The sequence below is a fragment of the Armigeres subalbatus genome, chromosome 2 (assembly GCF_024139115.2).
Source record: "Armigeres subalbatus isolate Guangzhou_Male chromosome 2, GZ_Asu_2, whole genome shotgun sequence".
Taxonomy (NCBI): Eukaryota; Metazoa; Arthropoda; class Insecta; order Diptera; family Culicidae; genus Armigeres; species Armigeres subalbatus.
In genome coordinates, this window is record NC_085140.1 from 180,205,153 (window position 1) to 180,220,280 (window position 15,128).

Consider the following 15,128-nt stretch of genomic DNA (forward strand, 5'->3'; position numbering starts at 1 on the left):
AAGGAGGGCCCCTGCATAAGCTGGCGCAATGGACTTAACCACGAGCGTCTTCTTTTTCCACGATTCTTCTTCTTTTCGCTCGAAAAAATGACATCCGCTGCGGGCCGATGAACATTTGAGTGAATTCGGAGCTTTTAGTTCACCGGATTTTCACGTTGATGTTCATTTTTCGTAAACTTTGCCCTCAGATGAGGTTTTCTTCTTACTGAAAATCGACGCGTGACGTCATCGTGGTTTAGTCCATTGATTTGAATTTAATATGGGGGTTTCAGCCGAAATATATGGGAAAATACACCTCTGTTACTATTTCGTACAGGAAATTGGATGGAAGAGCCCGAATGAGCCCAGATTTGCAGGAAATGAAGTTAACATGCCCATGAACAATTCGACATAAAATTCTACTATTACTAAATAAACTTTAAATCAGTGTTTGGCTAATTTATTTGGATTTGGGTTGAGCACTTTGAAATTCATAAATTGCCATGAAAACATATGCTATCATGAACATGTACGTCCAAGTTTGGAAGATGATATTAGCATTTCCATATCATTGTAAATCGTTTAACTTCACGTAGAAGTAACACACACGAAATCATTAATTTAGATAAATTGGTCCAACCAAAAATATTTCATTTCAATTTTACAAGAAAACATATCACTTTTCAAAAGTTCACTGGTTAGGTTCATCTTTTTCGTCCTTGAGTTTACCCACTCAACGTTGACGATTGAGGAACGCATCGCTCGAGCTCGAGCCTGCGGGAGCTCTTGTGGTATCCGTATCCTAACGGAACTATCAATTCTATACTTTCGCCTCTAATTCTATCATGAACAGGTACGTCCAAGTTTGGAAGATGATATTAGCATTTCCATATCATTGTTCAATTTATCTGTTTATTTTTAATGTAGCGCTTCAATTGCCGGACCCTGTAGATCATATCAAATAGACTTATAAAAAATGTATCTGGCATCCCTGATTTCAAAGTATAAAGTGAATGTTTTGTATTTGCCTCTTCCCTTCTTCGTCCATCAAGCAGCACGTCATAGAGCAAACTTCAAACGGTGTACCGAAATTTAAACCTCACTATGGGCTAAAAGCGAAGCCTTTGATCGTTTTTGAACGAATTTTCCTAGGTCTGTGAAAGTGGTAATAATAACATTATTTAAGCAGAGACAGCTTGTTTACATTACTTTGAAACACTTTGTAGACTAGTATAGACCGCCTATACTACCGTGTGCCACTTTCAAATCGACAAACAGATGATGCGTTGGGACCTTATATTTAAGGAATTTTTAAAAGTTTTGCCGTACAGTAAAGATTGTGTCCATTGTCAAGCGGCCGTTAACAAAGCCGGTTTGATTACTTCCCGCGAACTTATACACTATTAGGTATTGGTGATAGACGATGGATGATGATTTTTTTGTAGGCGGCATTTAGAATGGCAATCACTCGAAAGTTTTCACACTCCAGCTTGTTACCTTTCTTATTGATAAGTTCAGTTTTCCAGATTCTATCAGTTTGTCCAAACACGTAATGTTATTGTTTGTGTACCTTGTCTAGCATTTTCAGGGAAGGTGCTATACATGCTAAAGCTTGTACTCGATGAATGAGACAAACTATTTATTTATTTTTACCAGACTAAGGCCGGAGTGCCCTGTGCAGTGCATAGAAATCTTCTCCTCGGTCCATGAATGCACGTCGCCAACCACGCAGTCTGCGGAGTGTCCGCAAATCGTCCTCCACTTGATCGATCCACCTTGCTCGCTGTGCACCTACCTCGCCTTCTTGTGCCCGTCGGATCGTTGTCGAAAACCATTTACACCGGATTATATTATGGCTACGTGCCCTGCCCATCGCATTCATCCAATTTTCGTGGTGTCAACGATGGATGGTTCTCCCAACAGCTGATGAAAATCATGGTTCATTCACCTCCTCCACGTACCGTCCGCCATCTGCACCACACCATAGATGGTACTCAGCACTTTCCTTTTGCAAACTCCAAGTGCACGTTGGTCCTCCACGAGCACCGGTCTAATAAGCGTTTTGTAGATAGTCAGTTTAGAACGTACAAAGTACGTACGATTTCCTGTCATGATGCGTCTCTGAATTTCTCTGTTGGTATCGTTATCGGAGGTCACCAGTGAGCCCAAATTCATCAACCACCTTGATTTTGTCATAACCGATACAAACTCGTGGTGGGTGGCTTACGTTGTCCTTTTTTGAGCCTCTTCCTTACTTCGTCTTTTCAGTCTGATGTAGGCTTCATCCATCCTCTCAAAGCTACGTGCCATAATATCAATGTCGTCGGCGAAACCAAATAACTGGAAAGACTTCGTGAAAATCGTACCACTCGTGTCAATCCCTGCCCTTCGTATTACTCCTTCCAAAGCGACACGAAAGACCATCACCTTGCCGTAACTCTCTGCCCGTTTCGAAGGGACTCGAGAATGCCCCTGAAACTCGAGCTACGCACATCACCCGTTTTCGTGCATTAGCTGCCATAGCTGGTCCCGATCGATTGTATCATATGCGGCTTTGAAGTCGATAAATGGATGATATCCCAAGCAGCACGCGCAACATCTTTCAAATAGGTGTTTGTTCCTAATAAATTGCATTGAAGACACTGGCAATACATCGAGTCACATTAAAGCCACTTCCCAGTTTCAGAAAATTGCAATGTTTCATTTCCGTTTAAGTGGCGTCGCAATATTCTACTCATCTGACTTCTTGGGTGGTTTAAAATTCGATGTGTTCCATATCAGAAACAAAACAGATAAGTTGCAGTATTAATAACACTTCGGTTCATTGCTGTTACGACAATGTTTCTGAAATGTTGCAAAACACTTTGAGCTCAGCTGAGCAGTATTTTAGTTTTGACAGTCCTCTGCATGTTCCGTATAAGGTACAATGAAGTTACAAATGACTTTGTTGTTTATGTAGTGCACTTGTAGCAGAATCTCCAAATAGAACTGTTGGTGTGATGGTTATAGTAAAAGATTGCAAATCTCAAGGTCCATGGTTCGATTCCCGATTGGTTTTTGTGTTTTTATTTTCATTGTAGCCGCAAGAAGTTGCAAATAGGCTCCACCTCTTGCGCTTTTTGTGTCACAAAGGAGTTCCAAATACGACGCGTTGTGCATACGTCAGACCTTTAGTAAGTCACACCACAGTTGTTGTTACTCACTGAGAAACAAGAGGTGTTGCTTGGGATGTGGGCACGTTGTATTCGCGGCATTTCTGCAATACCTGACGTACGGTGAACTCCTGTTATGTGGTAGAGCGTTCACCCATAAATTTCGCCTGGTACTGTACTACGAACTCTCTTGCGATTTGTGTTAGTCGGTGGCATAAAATTTGGGAGAATACCTTGTAGGCGGTGTCCAGCAATGTGATTGCGCGGTAGTTGCTACAATCCAGCTTATTGCCCATTTTGTAGATGGGACACACGACACCTTCCATCCACTCCTGCGACAGAACCTCATCCTCCCAAACCTTGGTAATTACCCAATGCAGCGCTCTAGCCAGTGCTTCACCACCGTATTTAAACAGCTCTTCTGGTAGTTGGTCAACTCCAAGGGTTTTGTTGTTTTTCAGGCATCGGGTCCTCCTCACTGGCGGCGCCAGCTATTGTTATTTGGTGGGGCACCACTTGGCGCAAGAACAATAGCCTGCGAGAACAATATTGTGATTGCATCGTGTGGTGCCCCACCTCCGCCTGTGGTCCTCCTGGATTTCCTGGAGATTCGGAGCCTGAAGTCGTATGTACTGCGCGCGTGCTCACAGGTTCTTTACCATACCGCCACCATTATCTGCCACATCGCCATTCAGGTGCTCCTCGTAGTGCTGCCGCCACCTTTGGATCACCACACGCTCGTAAGAAGGTTCCCGTTTATGTCCTCATACATATCGGGCTGTGGTACGTGGCCACAATAACAATTTGTCATGTGTTGATTGAGATTGCATCGAAACATTTCAACAAATTGTGTGCACCATCGTGGAAAACTCCACAGATGACTCGGGAAACACCTGAGAATCTATCATTCGACGGTGTCACGGGTGGTGAAATTATTCAAGGAGGCCCAAACGACTCAACGACGGACCGTCAGCAGCAAAAAAAAAAACAAAAAAACTAATCTCAAGAAGACAAAGAAGTATTGAATCTGTTTAAGTTTCGGCCAGGTCTTTTGATCAGCGATGTGGCGAAAAAAGCGGAGGTTTCCATCTGGTGTGTCAAAAAAACCATGAAACGTACCGGTCTTCACGTCTAAAAGGTCAGGGAGGCACCAAACTGGAACGACAATCAAAATAGGTAACCAAAACACGTGTCAGGAAGCTGTACTGAGAGCGGCTGATGGAACCGAAGTGCACCGTGATGGACGACGAGGCAAACATCAAGGAGGGCACATAGCAATTTCCAGGGTAGGCGTTTTACGTTGAGATAAACCAGATGAGCGAGATGACCCAGCCTATTAATGGGCAAATCTACCGAAACGAATGTCACCAGAATGCTACTTTTCCTGCGGTCTCACGGTCTGCGGACACTGGTACAGAGATAACAATGTTGTTTTGTACCAAATAAGCTTCAACCCACCGAACTCGCCGGAGCTTCGCCCAATTGAAAAAAAAATTGAAGAAAATCCGACTTAAAATGATTTTTTGGTAATTATCTTTGTGTTTCTCATTTTCTTCGAGTACAGTCTTTACTACAACTTTGGTTGAAATTTCAAATTGACGTGTTTCATGGAAAAGATGGTCGAAGCCAAGGCCAATATTTAGACTTTCACCGTATGCGTTTTATGTGCATGAAACTCATGAAAGCAGTTGCAAAAATTTCTGGAGAGTCATTTTCACCAACACCATACACACAGGCTTCCTCCCTAATCATCACTCCATTGCAATGTTCTTCTTCAATACCATCAGTGGCAAATTCGAAAGTGTCTGGAAAAAATGTTGCCTCCATATTTGTTATTCAAATCCCTTATTAGGATAGGGATCAAATGTTCATCCCTTGGCATGATATTGCCAACAGGCAGCCAGCAGCAGCAAGGTATCCGAAAGAAGGGATATTGTTTCAGGTGACTGTCGAGCAGGGAAACCAGCAGGCATCGTACCAACTTCGGCGCGTGCAGGAGACAGATCAAATAGCTTTCCTCAGCACGTGGTTACCCACATTCACAAGGCTCGCCTTCACCCTCGTTTATTGACTGCGCTGTGAGCGCTGAACTGATTTCTTTTGGGGGAAGAACTGCAGCGGAGATCGAATCTCAATTCGGAGCAAATAGGGGGTTTAAACGCAATTTATTTCCCCTTTTTGTGCCACCTTGTTTGAGCATCCCTTTATTCATACAAATAACTTGAGATGGATCCAATTGTTTCTGACAATGTTTTTAAATTGAAGAAAAAATGGTGATGGAAGAGTGTTGTGGAACGATAAAAGGATTTGATGTTTCATTCAACCGAAGGGTGTCCAATTGCTGCAGAATGGGTGCCTCATCAATTAACATAACTTAGAGGAGCGGTAATTTGGGTAGATTTCTCAATCATTTTTTTTATTCATTTTGTATTCTCAGCAGGAATATTATGAATTGAGCTATTATCAATCTCGATAACAGCGAGGTGTCTGGTTACCAAATTTGGTAGCTCTGTATTTCTTCTGCAGTCTGTAGTACAATGACAATGCTCACATGAATCACTCCCGTTTGCTCAAGGATTACCTTATCTGTATTTACGCATTGAAAAGGAAAAATCCCCAATTTCTATTCCGCCACATCAAATGCACTTATCTGATTTCTCATTCTGTAGACTTTCCTTTCACCATTCCGTTTTATTTCCCTTCTCCTTCACAGGTGTACAGCCTATCAACCCCTGCCCGGAGTATCCATAGCAATAGTTCCAGTCCGAAGGATAAGCTCCGACGTATTGCCGTCTCGCCGGATACCATAATCTGCCAACAATTGGCACAAGAGGGCACATACGGGCGGATCTTCTATGGAGTCCTGCACCATCCGCTCGGAGAAACTAGGGACGTCCTAATCAAAACTGTTGTCGGTATGTGGGATGATTGTTGCTTTGCCTTTGAATAATTGCCATACATATGCCGTGATGCCTTGTCCGAGTGCGGAATCAAATTCCACTCGAATCCGAAGCCTCTTTCCGGTTTAATTACTTGCTATTGTGAGGTGCATTCAATTCCGGAGATCCACTTTCGGTGTCCGTATCGTACCAAAACGGATAGGTGACTGACCATTAATCTTCTCAATTTGTTGCCCAACCTCTCCAAGTTTCACCAATGACTATTCGCTCTGTTGAATCGTCTGTGGAAAATTCAAGGAAGGATCAGAGTCAAGCGGCGATATGGTCTTCGATCTTCAATTTACAATTTAAAACAGAAACGCTTGCGTAATTAAATCAAATCATTATTATATTACGAATAAATTATAATTACGAATAAAGTGAAATTTCGAAAGTTTTAATGCGGGCAATATAACTTGATGCTAAGGATTATTCTGTTTTAATGATTCAACAATATACAACAATATCAACAATAAACGCTAAACTTATTGTCGAATACCGAACACGCTGTGCAAATGGATATCAATTATGCATATTTCATAATATGGCACACGAACATTAAAACAAGTTTTTGGAAAACGAAATTTTCGGAATTTAAATGAAAAACGGTCGATTAATTTTCAAGCTTTTTGTTAGTCACTGTTGAATAAAACTGTTGTATGGTATGGCATTTCCAAACGTTGATATTCAAACCTGATATCAATGCAGGTTTCTGTTATTTTTTTCCGAAGCGTTCAACTCAATTTAATCCAACACAAGTTATATGCTCTATTAATCTGCGCGCAAATATTCTAATTTGTTTTCAATCAGTAGTATTCGACGTGTATCAAATTGAAAAAATGTACCTTTTATACTTCCTCTTCTCTGTTTTGCAGACGGTGCCTCACTCAGTCAAGTGGCCTATCTTCTGTCCGAGGGATCAACGCTCTGTGGGGTGTCCCATCCCAACATACTGTTTCCGGTGGCAGCTGTCACCGAGCTTTCAGGCCCACCGAAAGTTGCCTATCCACTGGCAGCGAAAGGAAATCTCAAACTGTAAGACTTGCGTGACACATACCAATGAATTTTGTGTTGTTGTTTTTTTTTTCTTTATGCGGCAACATTCTCTCCACAGCAAAGAAATTGTGATTTTTGAATCGAAGATTTATTGCGACCTCGGGTTTATCCATGCTTCCACCCCATTCGTCAATCATGGCCCACGTTGGAGCGATACAATGACCTAAAAAGCTGGAAATGTTTGCAATTTCCCTGCCTTGCACCACTCGACTCTTTTGGGCAATGACAGTATCCAACTTTTCTGCTGTACCTACTTCCGTCGGGATTTTTTTCAGTTTAGAATGGAAATTAGCATGTACAGTGGGAAAATAAAATACCGAATCACCATGATTTCTTGTGTCGAAGTAAGTAGTTGATTATTGGTATCCAATTTCATATTTTAGCCTGCCTATGATGGTACATATCTTTGGAATATTTTAAAAAATCATCAGATAATGTCCCCCTTCGTGATATTTTTGTTTATATGCAACTTCCCTTAGATTTTGAGCACCTGTAGCGCCAGTCAAAATTCCATCTATCCTAAAAAGACACGATATTTGTTTATCTTGTAATAAATATCGAGGGTCTCACAATGAATCCAGCTATCCCAAGAAGCCCTTCGAACATTTGTGCATCAAGTAGGGAGGTAAGGGGACTAATTGCTTGAACTTGTAGTTCTCATGATTTCCTGGTCGTGGTATTCGACATGTAGACCAAAAACACGCACTAGTAGTCAGGACTTTCAGGCCAGGACGAAGTTTGCCTTAATACAAATTGCCATACAAGTGTATCTTACGTGTACCATTTTGTACCAAATTGGATGCAATTTGTACAAGTTTAATCCAAAAAAAATGAAGCACTAATTCACAAATGTATCATTAGGGCAGTTCACATTTCAAAAATGTTCGAAAATAATTCCAACTCCCATATGTCTATTAGCATCATTTTGATAATATAGGAGTCCTGGCAAAATTTCAGGCAATTCGGTGGCCATTTAGGGGTGGCGCGAAGTCAATTTATGTTTATATGGAAATTTGTATGGGAAAAACTTAAAATTTATTCAAATCCCCCTACAACTCTTAAATCGTGATGAATTCAAATACACATCCCCAACCTCCATTTTTGGAATCTATTTGAGCTCAACCAGTGGGTAACTCATTAATTTTGATTCATATTTCCACTGCTACGTTGAGGCTAATTACACCATTTTAGCCATTTATCCTATATTCACACTGTCAATAGAACCGTTCAATCCACTCATTACTAATATGTTATCCGGAGGTCTCATTTACATAGATTCCAAAAAGGGAGGTTGGGAATATTTATTTGAATTCATCACGATTTGACAGTTGTAGGGAGACTTGAATAAATTTAAAGTTTTTCCCATACAAATTTCCATATAAACATAAATTGACTTCGCGCCACCCCTAAATGGCCACCGAATTGCCTGAAATTTTGCCAGGACTCCTATATTATCAAAATGATGCTAATAGACATATGGGAGTTGGAATTTTCGAAAAAAATTGAAATTTCAACTGCCCTAATGTATCATGCGTCTCCATATGCCTCTATGATTATTGATTAAGCCGATGCTTAATTTTTTTTTAATTTGTGGTCCCCCTCGGATTTTTTTACCCAAAAATTATTTTTTAAAGGGGCAACAAAAAAATATTTCGGAAAATTTCGAGGATTTTCAAAACATTTTTTAACAAATCAAAGGAGTTTATTTTTTTATTTTTTTCATTTTCATATTTATATTTTACTACCCCCCCCCCCCCCTTGACCATTCGGTGACCAGCAGGACATAATTTTTATTAAATACAGTCGCCTCTTCACATCTTGATATTTAAGGGACCATCGAGATAAGGAGAGATCGAGGAATGGAAGTGGTAGTTGCTATGAAAACGACAACAAAACAAATGTCATCCCTTGTTTTTAATGTGTTTGTTATTGTTCAAAGATGGTCTAGTAGTCTAGTCTAGTAGAAATTTGAATATATCGACATAGAAAGAAAGAATTCTGAACAAAATATGATAAGAACATATCGAGATAGAGAGATATTGAGATTTACAAAGCCCATGTATGGAGATAGAAAGGAACGAGAAACCATCAACATAGGGAGAAATATCGAGATGTAGAGAGTCGACTGTACTAGCGAAATAAACCCAGTTTGCCCGGGTGTTGCAAATGTCACAATGAACTATTTGCAGCACCGCACTCTAGATCAATTTCCATGCGTTTGTTATGTTTTCCTCCAAGCCCTTGGACATAGTCCCTGCTGCCCACAAAGGAAATCTCAACTCATTTTTATTATATAGAGAAGATTTCTCGCGCTTATTTTCATAGGATCGTAACTGTATAGATCGATTTCTCTTCGTCGATCTTTTTTATTATTGTACCAAATTGCGCTAGTTTGTCGATGATTTATGGTCACTCCTCACGGAATCCAAGTTTCAAAGTGCTCGCGTTTTCGGGGGCACACCACTCGATACGGAGGCGGCGCACAAATGTCATTTTTGTTGATTTAGCTTTGCATGCGTGAAAAAATAAAAATGACAGTTGTGCTTTGCTTGTTTTTTCGCTTTGAAACCACTACACGATTAGGAGGAAACAATATTTTCACTTTCAAAATTTAAGCTTTATTTTGAAGTTTGTTTCATTAGGGTGGTCCCACTACATTTTTAGATGAAAATTTTAACTTCTGTATTTCTGCGAGATTTCTAAGCCAATGTGCCATTTTTGCATTTGTATATCATGAGGCTAACACGATGATACTTTTATGCCTAGGGAAATCGAGACAATTTCCAATCCAAAAATCATCTAGACTGGTACCGGGAACCTTCCTCAGCATGGTGTGGCTTTGTAGCCGTGCATCTTATCGCACGGCTAAGGGGGGCTCAAGTCTTATATGAAAGCTAATCGCCTCTGGAGCATTTCTGTAGAACAATCCAAAATTCTAAAAAATAGTTTAGAGGTTCCGACAGAGCGATTTTTGAAAAAGCTTTTTTTTGCACTTATTGTCATATCTTGGGTATGTTCGCCACATTTTAATCACTTTTTTAATTGTTGAATATTTTTTATTTTTCTGTGAACAAGAATGAGTATCCTACATGGTTATTCAGATTATGCAATTTGTAACAGGTTCCGGGTGTTCTGCGAAAGTGACACTGGTTCAGGGCCGTGTTGTAAAATGTCATTTGCGTTCGTTTGTATAATTTTCTCAGAACTTTGTTCAGAAGTTGCCATCATTTCATGAGGTACACTGTTAAAAATTATGAAAATTACAAGCTATGGAAATATTTCAATATTTCATTCAAATGACATTACAGGGTGCGTGACGAATTATGAGTAGGGTTAAAAAATGTCAAGTTTTTCATTACGTAATTAATAGATCTTCTCTAAATGTATGTCAAAAATGGAGAAGGGTCGTTTGGCCGAATACCACTAGGCCGAAAGTTGTTTGGCCGAATATACCATTTGGCCGAACAGACCATTAGGCTGAAAGGGTCATTTGGCCGAAAGGGTTGTTTGGCCGAAAGGGTCATTTGGCCGAAAAGGTCATTTGAAAAGTGAAACATTAGGAGTAAGAAGAGAGACTTCCCAGTTCCTCATTTCTCACTTCTCACTGTAAAAGTGAGTAGTGCGAGTTCCTCGAATCTCACTACTCTTTTCGCACTATTCACTTTGTGTGAGTAGTTCGAGTTCCTCGAATCTCACTACTCTTTTCGCACTATTCACTTTTTATAACGAAAAGTGAGAAATGAGGAGTGAGAAGTCTCACTACTAACTTCGCACTACTTACTTTCCACAGCGTTTCTCACTATGCGCTCCTCTTTTTTTAAAGTGAGAAGTGAGAAATAAGAAGTGAGAAGTGAGACGTTTCACTTCACACTCCTCATTTCTCACTTTTTGTTGTAAAAAGTGAATAGTGCGAAGTGAGTAGTGAGATATCTCACTACCCACTTCGCACTACTCACTTTTACAGTGAGAAGTGAGAAATGAGGAACTGGGAAGTCTCTCTTCTTACTCCTAATTTTTCACTTTTCAAATGACCTATTCGGCCAAATGACCCTTTCGGCCAAACGACCCTTTCGGCTTAATGACTTTTTCGGCCAAATGACCATTTCGACCTAATGACCCTTTCGGCCAAACAACCCTTTCGGTCAAACGCCCCTTTCGGCCAAACGACCCTTTCACAATAGGAAAAAAGGAGGTATTTTTGGCCAAAATTATGAATCCTGCAATAAACAGTGGTATTCATCATAAAACATAGATAGAAAAGAAAAATATTTTTTCTGAGCTTCCAATGGGGTATGGGGCCAATTTTCGGCATAGTATCAATTTTTGTCATATTATACAAAACCAACGGAATTCGGTCACTTTTTGGCTTGCAATAAGCCTGTTTGATTCTGGATAAAATGCTAATGGTCATATAAACTGTATATTCGTGTCACAGACAAATGGACGCAACACAGATTTCCTAAAATGATCAAAAAAGCACTATCAGCTTCTGGTGTTGAAAATTCACTGAGTAGACCTTTTTAAACCTCCAAAGGAGGGTAGAACAGATTCAATTGGCGTCATATTGTGACATCAACGAAAAGGAATTTCATTTATTCGATATTTCGTTAAGATTTCTTTCATAATTATAAAAAGGTATTGTGCCAAGGAGCTATTCAACACACTACTCATCCAACACGTTATGACACGTTATGGTTAAATCTATAATTCGCTCCTATAATGTAGTAATGTCAAAATTGTAAATTTTGAACAACTTCCCTTCTCACTGCGTAACGCTTTTTATATGATAGATGATTTTTTTTGAATATGCACAACGTTAAGACATAACCCTCCCCCTTAAAATGTTAAGTGAATTGTGTTCGTCACCAAATTCAATTAAAGTGACATTATTGAGTAATTCAGATTAAAATTAAAAAATAAGATGTTTACCAAAAACACCTGATTAATCCCCCTAGCGGTAATGTTGTCTTTCTCGTACATTATAAGAAAATGTATTTTGGCCATAACTTTTGAGCCCATAGTCCGATCCAGCCTAATTTTGATAGTGAAAAATGGAACAACGTTCTCTGACGAATGAAAATTGTTGCGAGTAAATCGGTTTAGAGTAAGTGCTTAAAAAAGAGTTAAGACCATTTTTGCTCACATACATACAGACATTCACACACACGTACACACAGACGACACTTCAATTCTTCGAACTGAGTCGGTCGGTATACAACACTATGCGTGTTTAGGCTGTTTTTAATGCTTTTAGAGCGATCATATAGCTTCTACCAATACTTAGTACACGAGGAAGGCAAAAATGGGCAATTTTTAAAATTCATGTGTCTTACAAAATGGTGAATTTGGGCAGAATTTTATTAATGGTCCTCAAAGCTTAAGAGTTCAATAGTGTAGTGCATGATTTACTGCGGGGTACCAAACTGTTTTATTCGTTAGATATTGCGTAAAATATGGTTTTACAAAACTACTAAAAACTAATTTCTGGACGGAGCTATCATTACAATATAAAGCCTATTGCATAGATCTGTTTAAGAGCTTTGTAACGATATATAAATATGTTACTTTTGAGGCGAAAACATGGCAAAGCTGTCCGTTTTCCCAAAAAACGTAAAAATATAATTTCTAGGAGGGGTAGTTTGAACGCCCCCCACCCCTCCCTGAAAAATCTAAAAAATAAAAACCGTCCTGATTATAGAAATATAGGTTATAAGCTGTGTATTCATCACATCTTACTCGCCCAAATCGAAAATTGGCCTTTTGGTAGTTTTGGCCACACCTTTATATGGGGCTGTCCTATTGTGCCTTTCAGCCAAATGACCTTTTAGGCCAAACGACCCTTTCGGCCAAATGACCCTTTCGGCCTAAGGTTCCTTTCGGTTAAGCAACTTTCGGAGGAGATGGGTTTCGACCTAATGCATTATAATAATTATAATTATAATGGTTTGTTCGGCCTAGTGGCATTTGGCCAAATGGCTTTCGGCCGAATGGGTTTTAGATGGATTTGGACCCTTCCCCGTCAAAAATACAGCACACACTAAAAATTATTGAAACTATTAGTCTTCTTAAGTCTGCTAAGATCACTTTGACTGCTTAATGTTTTCATGATTTACTATAACAAAAAGGCGTAATTTAAACTGACTGCTTTTCAAAACCAGTCTATGCTATATTGAATGCTGTAGCCACGGGTTAAACGGATGGACGTCAAATAACCATTAGACGTTGTTAAAATTACCATTAGACAATTAGAAAATTTAGATTCATTGGCAAATGCTCGTGGTTTATAAGATTTACTATAAGGGAGACTGGGGAGACTTGATCCCCTTTTTTGATTTCCGATGTATCACAGCCAAAAATAAATAAACATACGCGATTCCCACACAGACTCTCTAAGAAATATAGTTTTTAACTTTACAGATGTGTGACAGTCCTTAAATTATTGTTTTTATTGGTACATCAATCGTTTTTTTGGAGTGCTGTCAAAAATCGACTTTTAAATTATTCGGGGGAAATTGATCCCTCTCCAAGAACTTGCTTTGATAAAATTGAAGAGGAGCCCTCAGATTTTTTTAAATATTGTAACCAGTGGTTCCAAATTGGACTTGCAGCTTCCGCCGCAATGTATATTTTGGTCACTTGCAAAACCACCGTGTACTCCGACACCCGGTAACTCACGTTATAGCAGTTTGAGCGGGGGCAAAAGATGAGAGCCCCCCCTAGTTCTCTCATTTGCCAGTAGATGGAACCGGAAGTGTTGCCAAAATGAGTGGTAGCTTCGGCAATGTTCGCTACCCTCGTCGTGATTCCCCGACCTACTGAGCTCAGCTTTTAGCCAAGGGAGATTATTCGGTCCGTGACTACAAGCGGGAGTAGTAGTGCGCGCCGTGTGTTTCCCAAATCAAAGTGAAAGTTTGTAAATTGTTAATCTACATGTGGTGTACAATCTAAGTTGTTTGTTCGTTTCAGGAAAAATAAAGTTATAAGCTATAAAGCAAGTTAATAGATAGTAGTGCTTGAACAGATCAAAACTAGGTGTATTTGAATTATATACACACTCAACAAGAAAAAGAAAAAGGTAATTAGTCTTTAGACAAACAAATATAATAGGAGAGCCAAGAAAAGTGACGTCACATGGGGTCTAATCACGTGGGCAGGTCCTAGTGGGCCTTTTGTTCCTTTCTTCTATTCCTTGGTCAACAGGTGGTGATTTGGCATTCCCCAGGGCGAAAGTTGGACCGATTCCCGAACCAGCGCACGCAAATTCCCGCCGCAAGCTATAGTTCCGGATAGAATTGGGATCGCTCCAACGTCGCCGGCGTTTCGATTGAGCCGCGTGGGTAGGTTCCGCCATTGTGGAACGGGCCGGACCGCACCTTTGTTCCAAGCCGTCGTCCATTGCTCTCGCTAAGCGTTTTTCGTCATCGAACCCCACGCCAGCTCGTATCGTGCGAAGCCAGTTCGGAAACAGCCTTGGTACACCACAAGCCGGGTCGCTTCGTCTGAAATCGCCGGGGACCGTCGTCAACGCCACAAGCCACCAGGAAGTCCAGTCCGGAATCGTCGCCGACCGCCGACAGTCAGCTCGTATCGTCCAAAATTCGAGCCGGCACGCCGCCGACGAAGAAATCCCGCTCGCACCGTCTGAAATCGAGCCTAAACCGGCGCCGACTACCGGAATTTCGGCCACCGTCAAGCCCGACCGCCTCTGCCAAGCCGGAGCCCACTCGTACCGTCCGAAATCGAGCCGAACCCGTCGCCGAACATCGGAATCTCGTCCACTGTCAAGCCCGAGCGCCTCTGCCAAGCCGGAGCCCACTCGTATCGTCCAAACTCGAGCCGAACCCGTCGCTGACCATTGGAATTACGTCCATCGTCAAGCCCGAGCGCCTCTACCAAGCTGGATGCGTTTTGCGCCGTTCGAAATTGGGCCTGAATCGTCGCCATCAGAAGCCGAGAAGCGTAGCAGCTATCGTCCCACCTACGCCGCGGCCAATCCTATCGA

General features: G+C 40.8%; 1 protein-coding gene and 1 long non-coding RNA gene across 7 annotated transcripts in view; both read left to right on the forward strand.

The window, feature by feature from the left end:
• Positions 1–15,128, forward strand: part of LOC134211318 (tyrosine-protein kinase RYK) — a 236,412-nt gene that overhangs the window by 173,108 nt on the left and 48,176 nt on the right. For all 6 annotated transcript variants that reach the window (XM_062688071.1, XM_062688072.1, XM_062688074.1 and 3 more), the window contains 2 exons: positions 5,845–6,046; positions 6,946–7,105. In XM_062688071.1, coding sequence (XP_062544055.1) covers positions 5,845–6,046; positions 6,946–7,105 — 362 coding nt within the window. The remainder of the gene's footprint in view (positions 1–5,844; positions 6,047–6,945; positions 7,106–15,128) is intronic.
• Positions 13,729–14,627, forward strand: LOC134215563 (uncharacterized). The gene is made up of 3 exons (XR_009980221.1): positions 13,729–14,035; positions 14,093–14,201; positions 14,281–14,627. It is a non-coding gene; the product is annotated as an uncharacterized LOC134215563 (long non-coding RNA).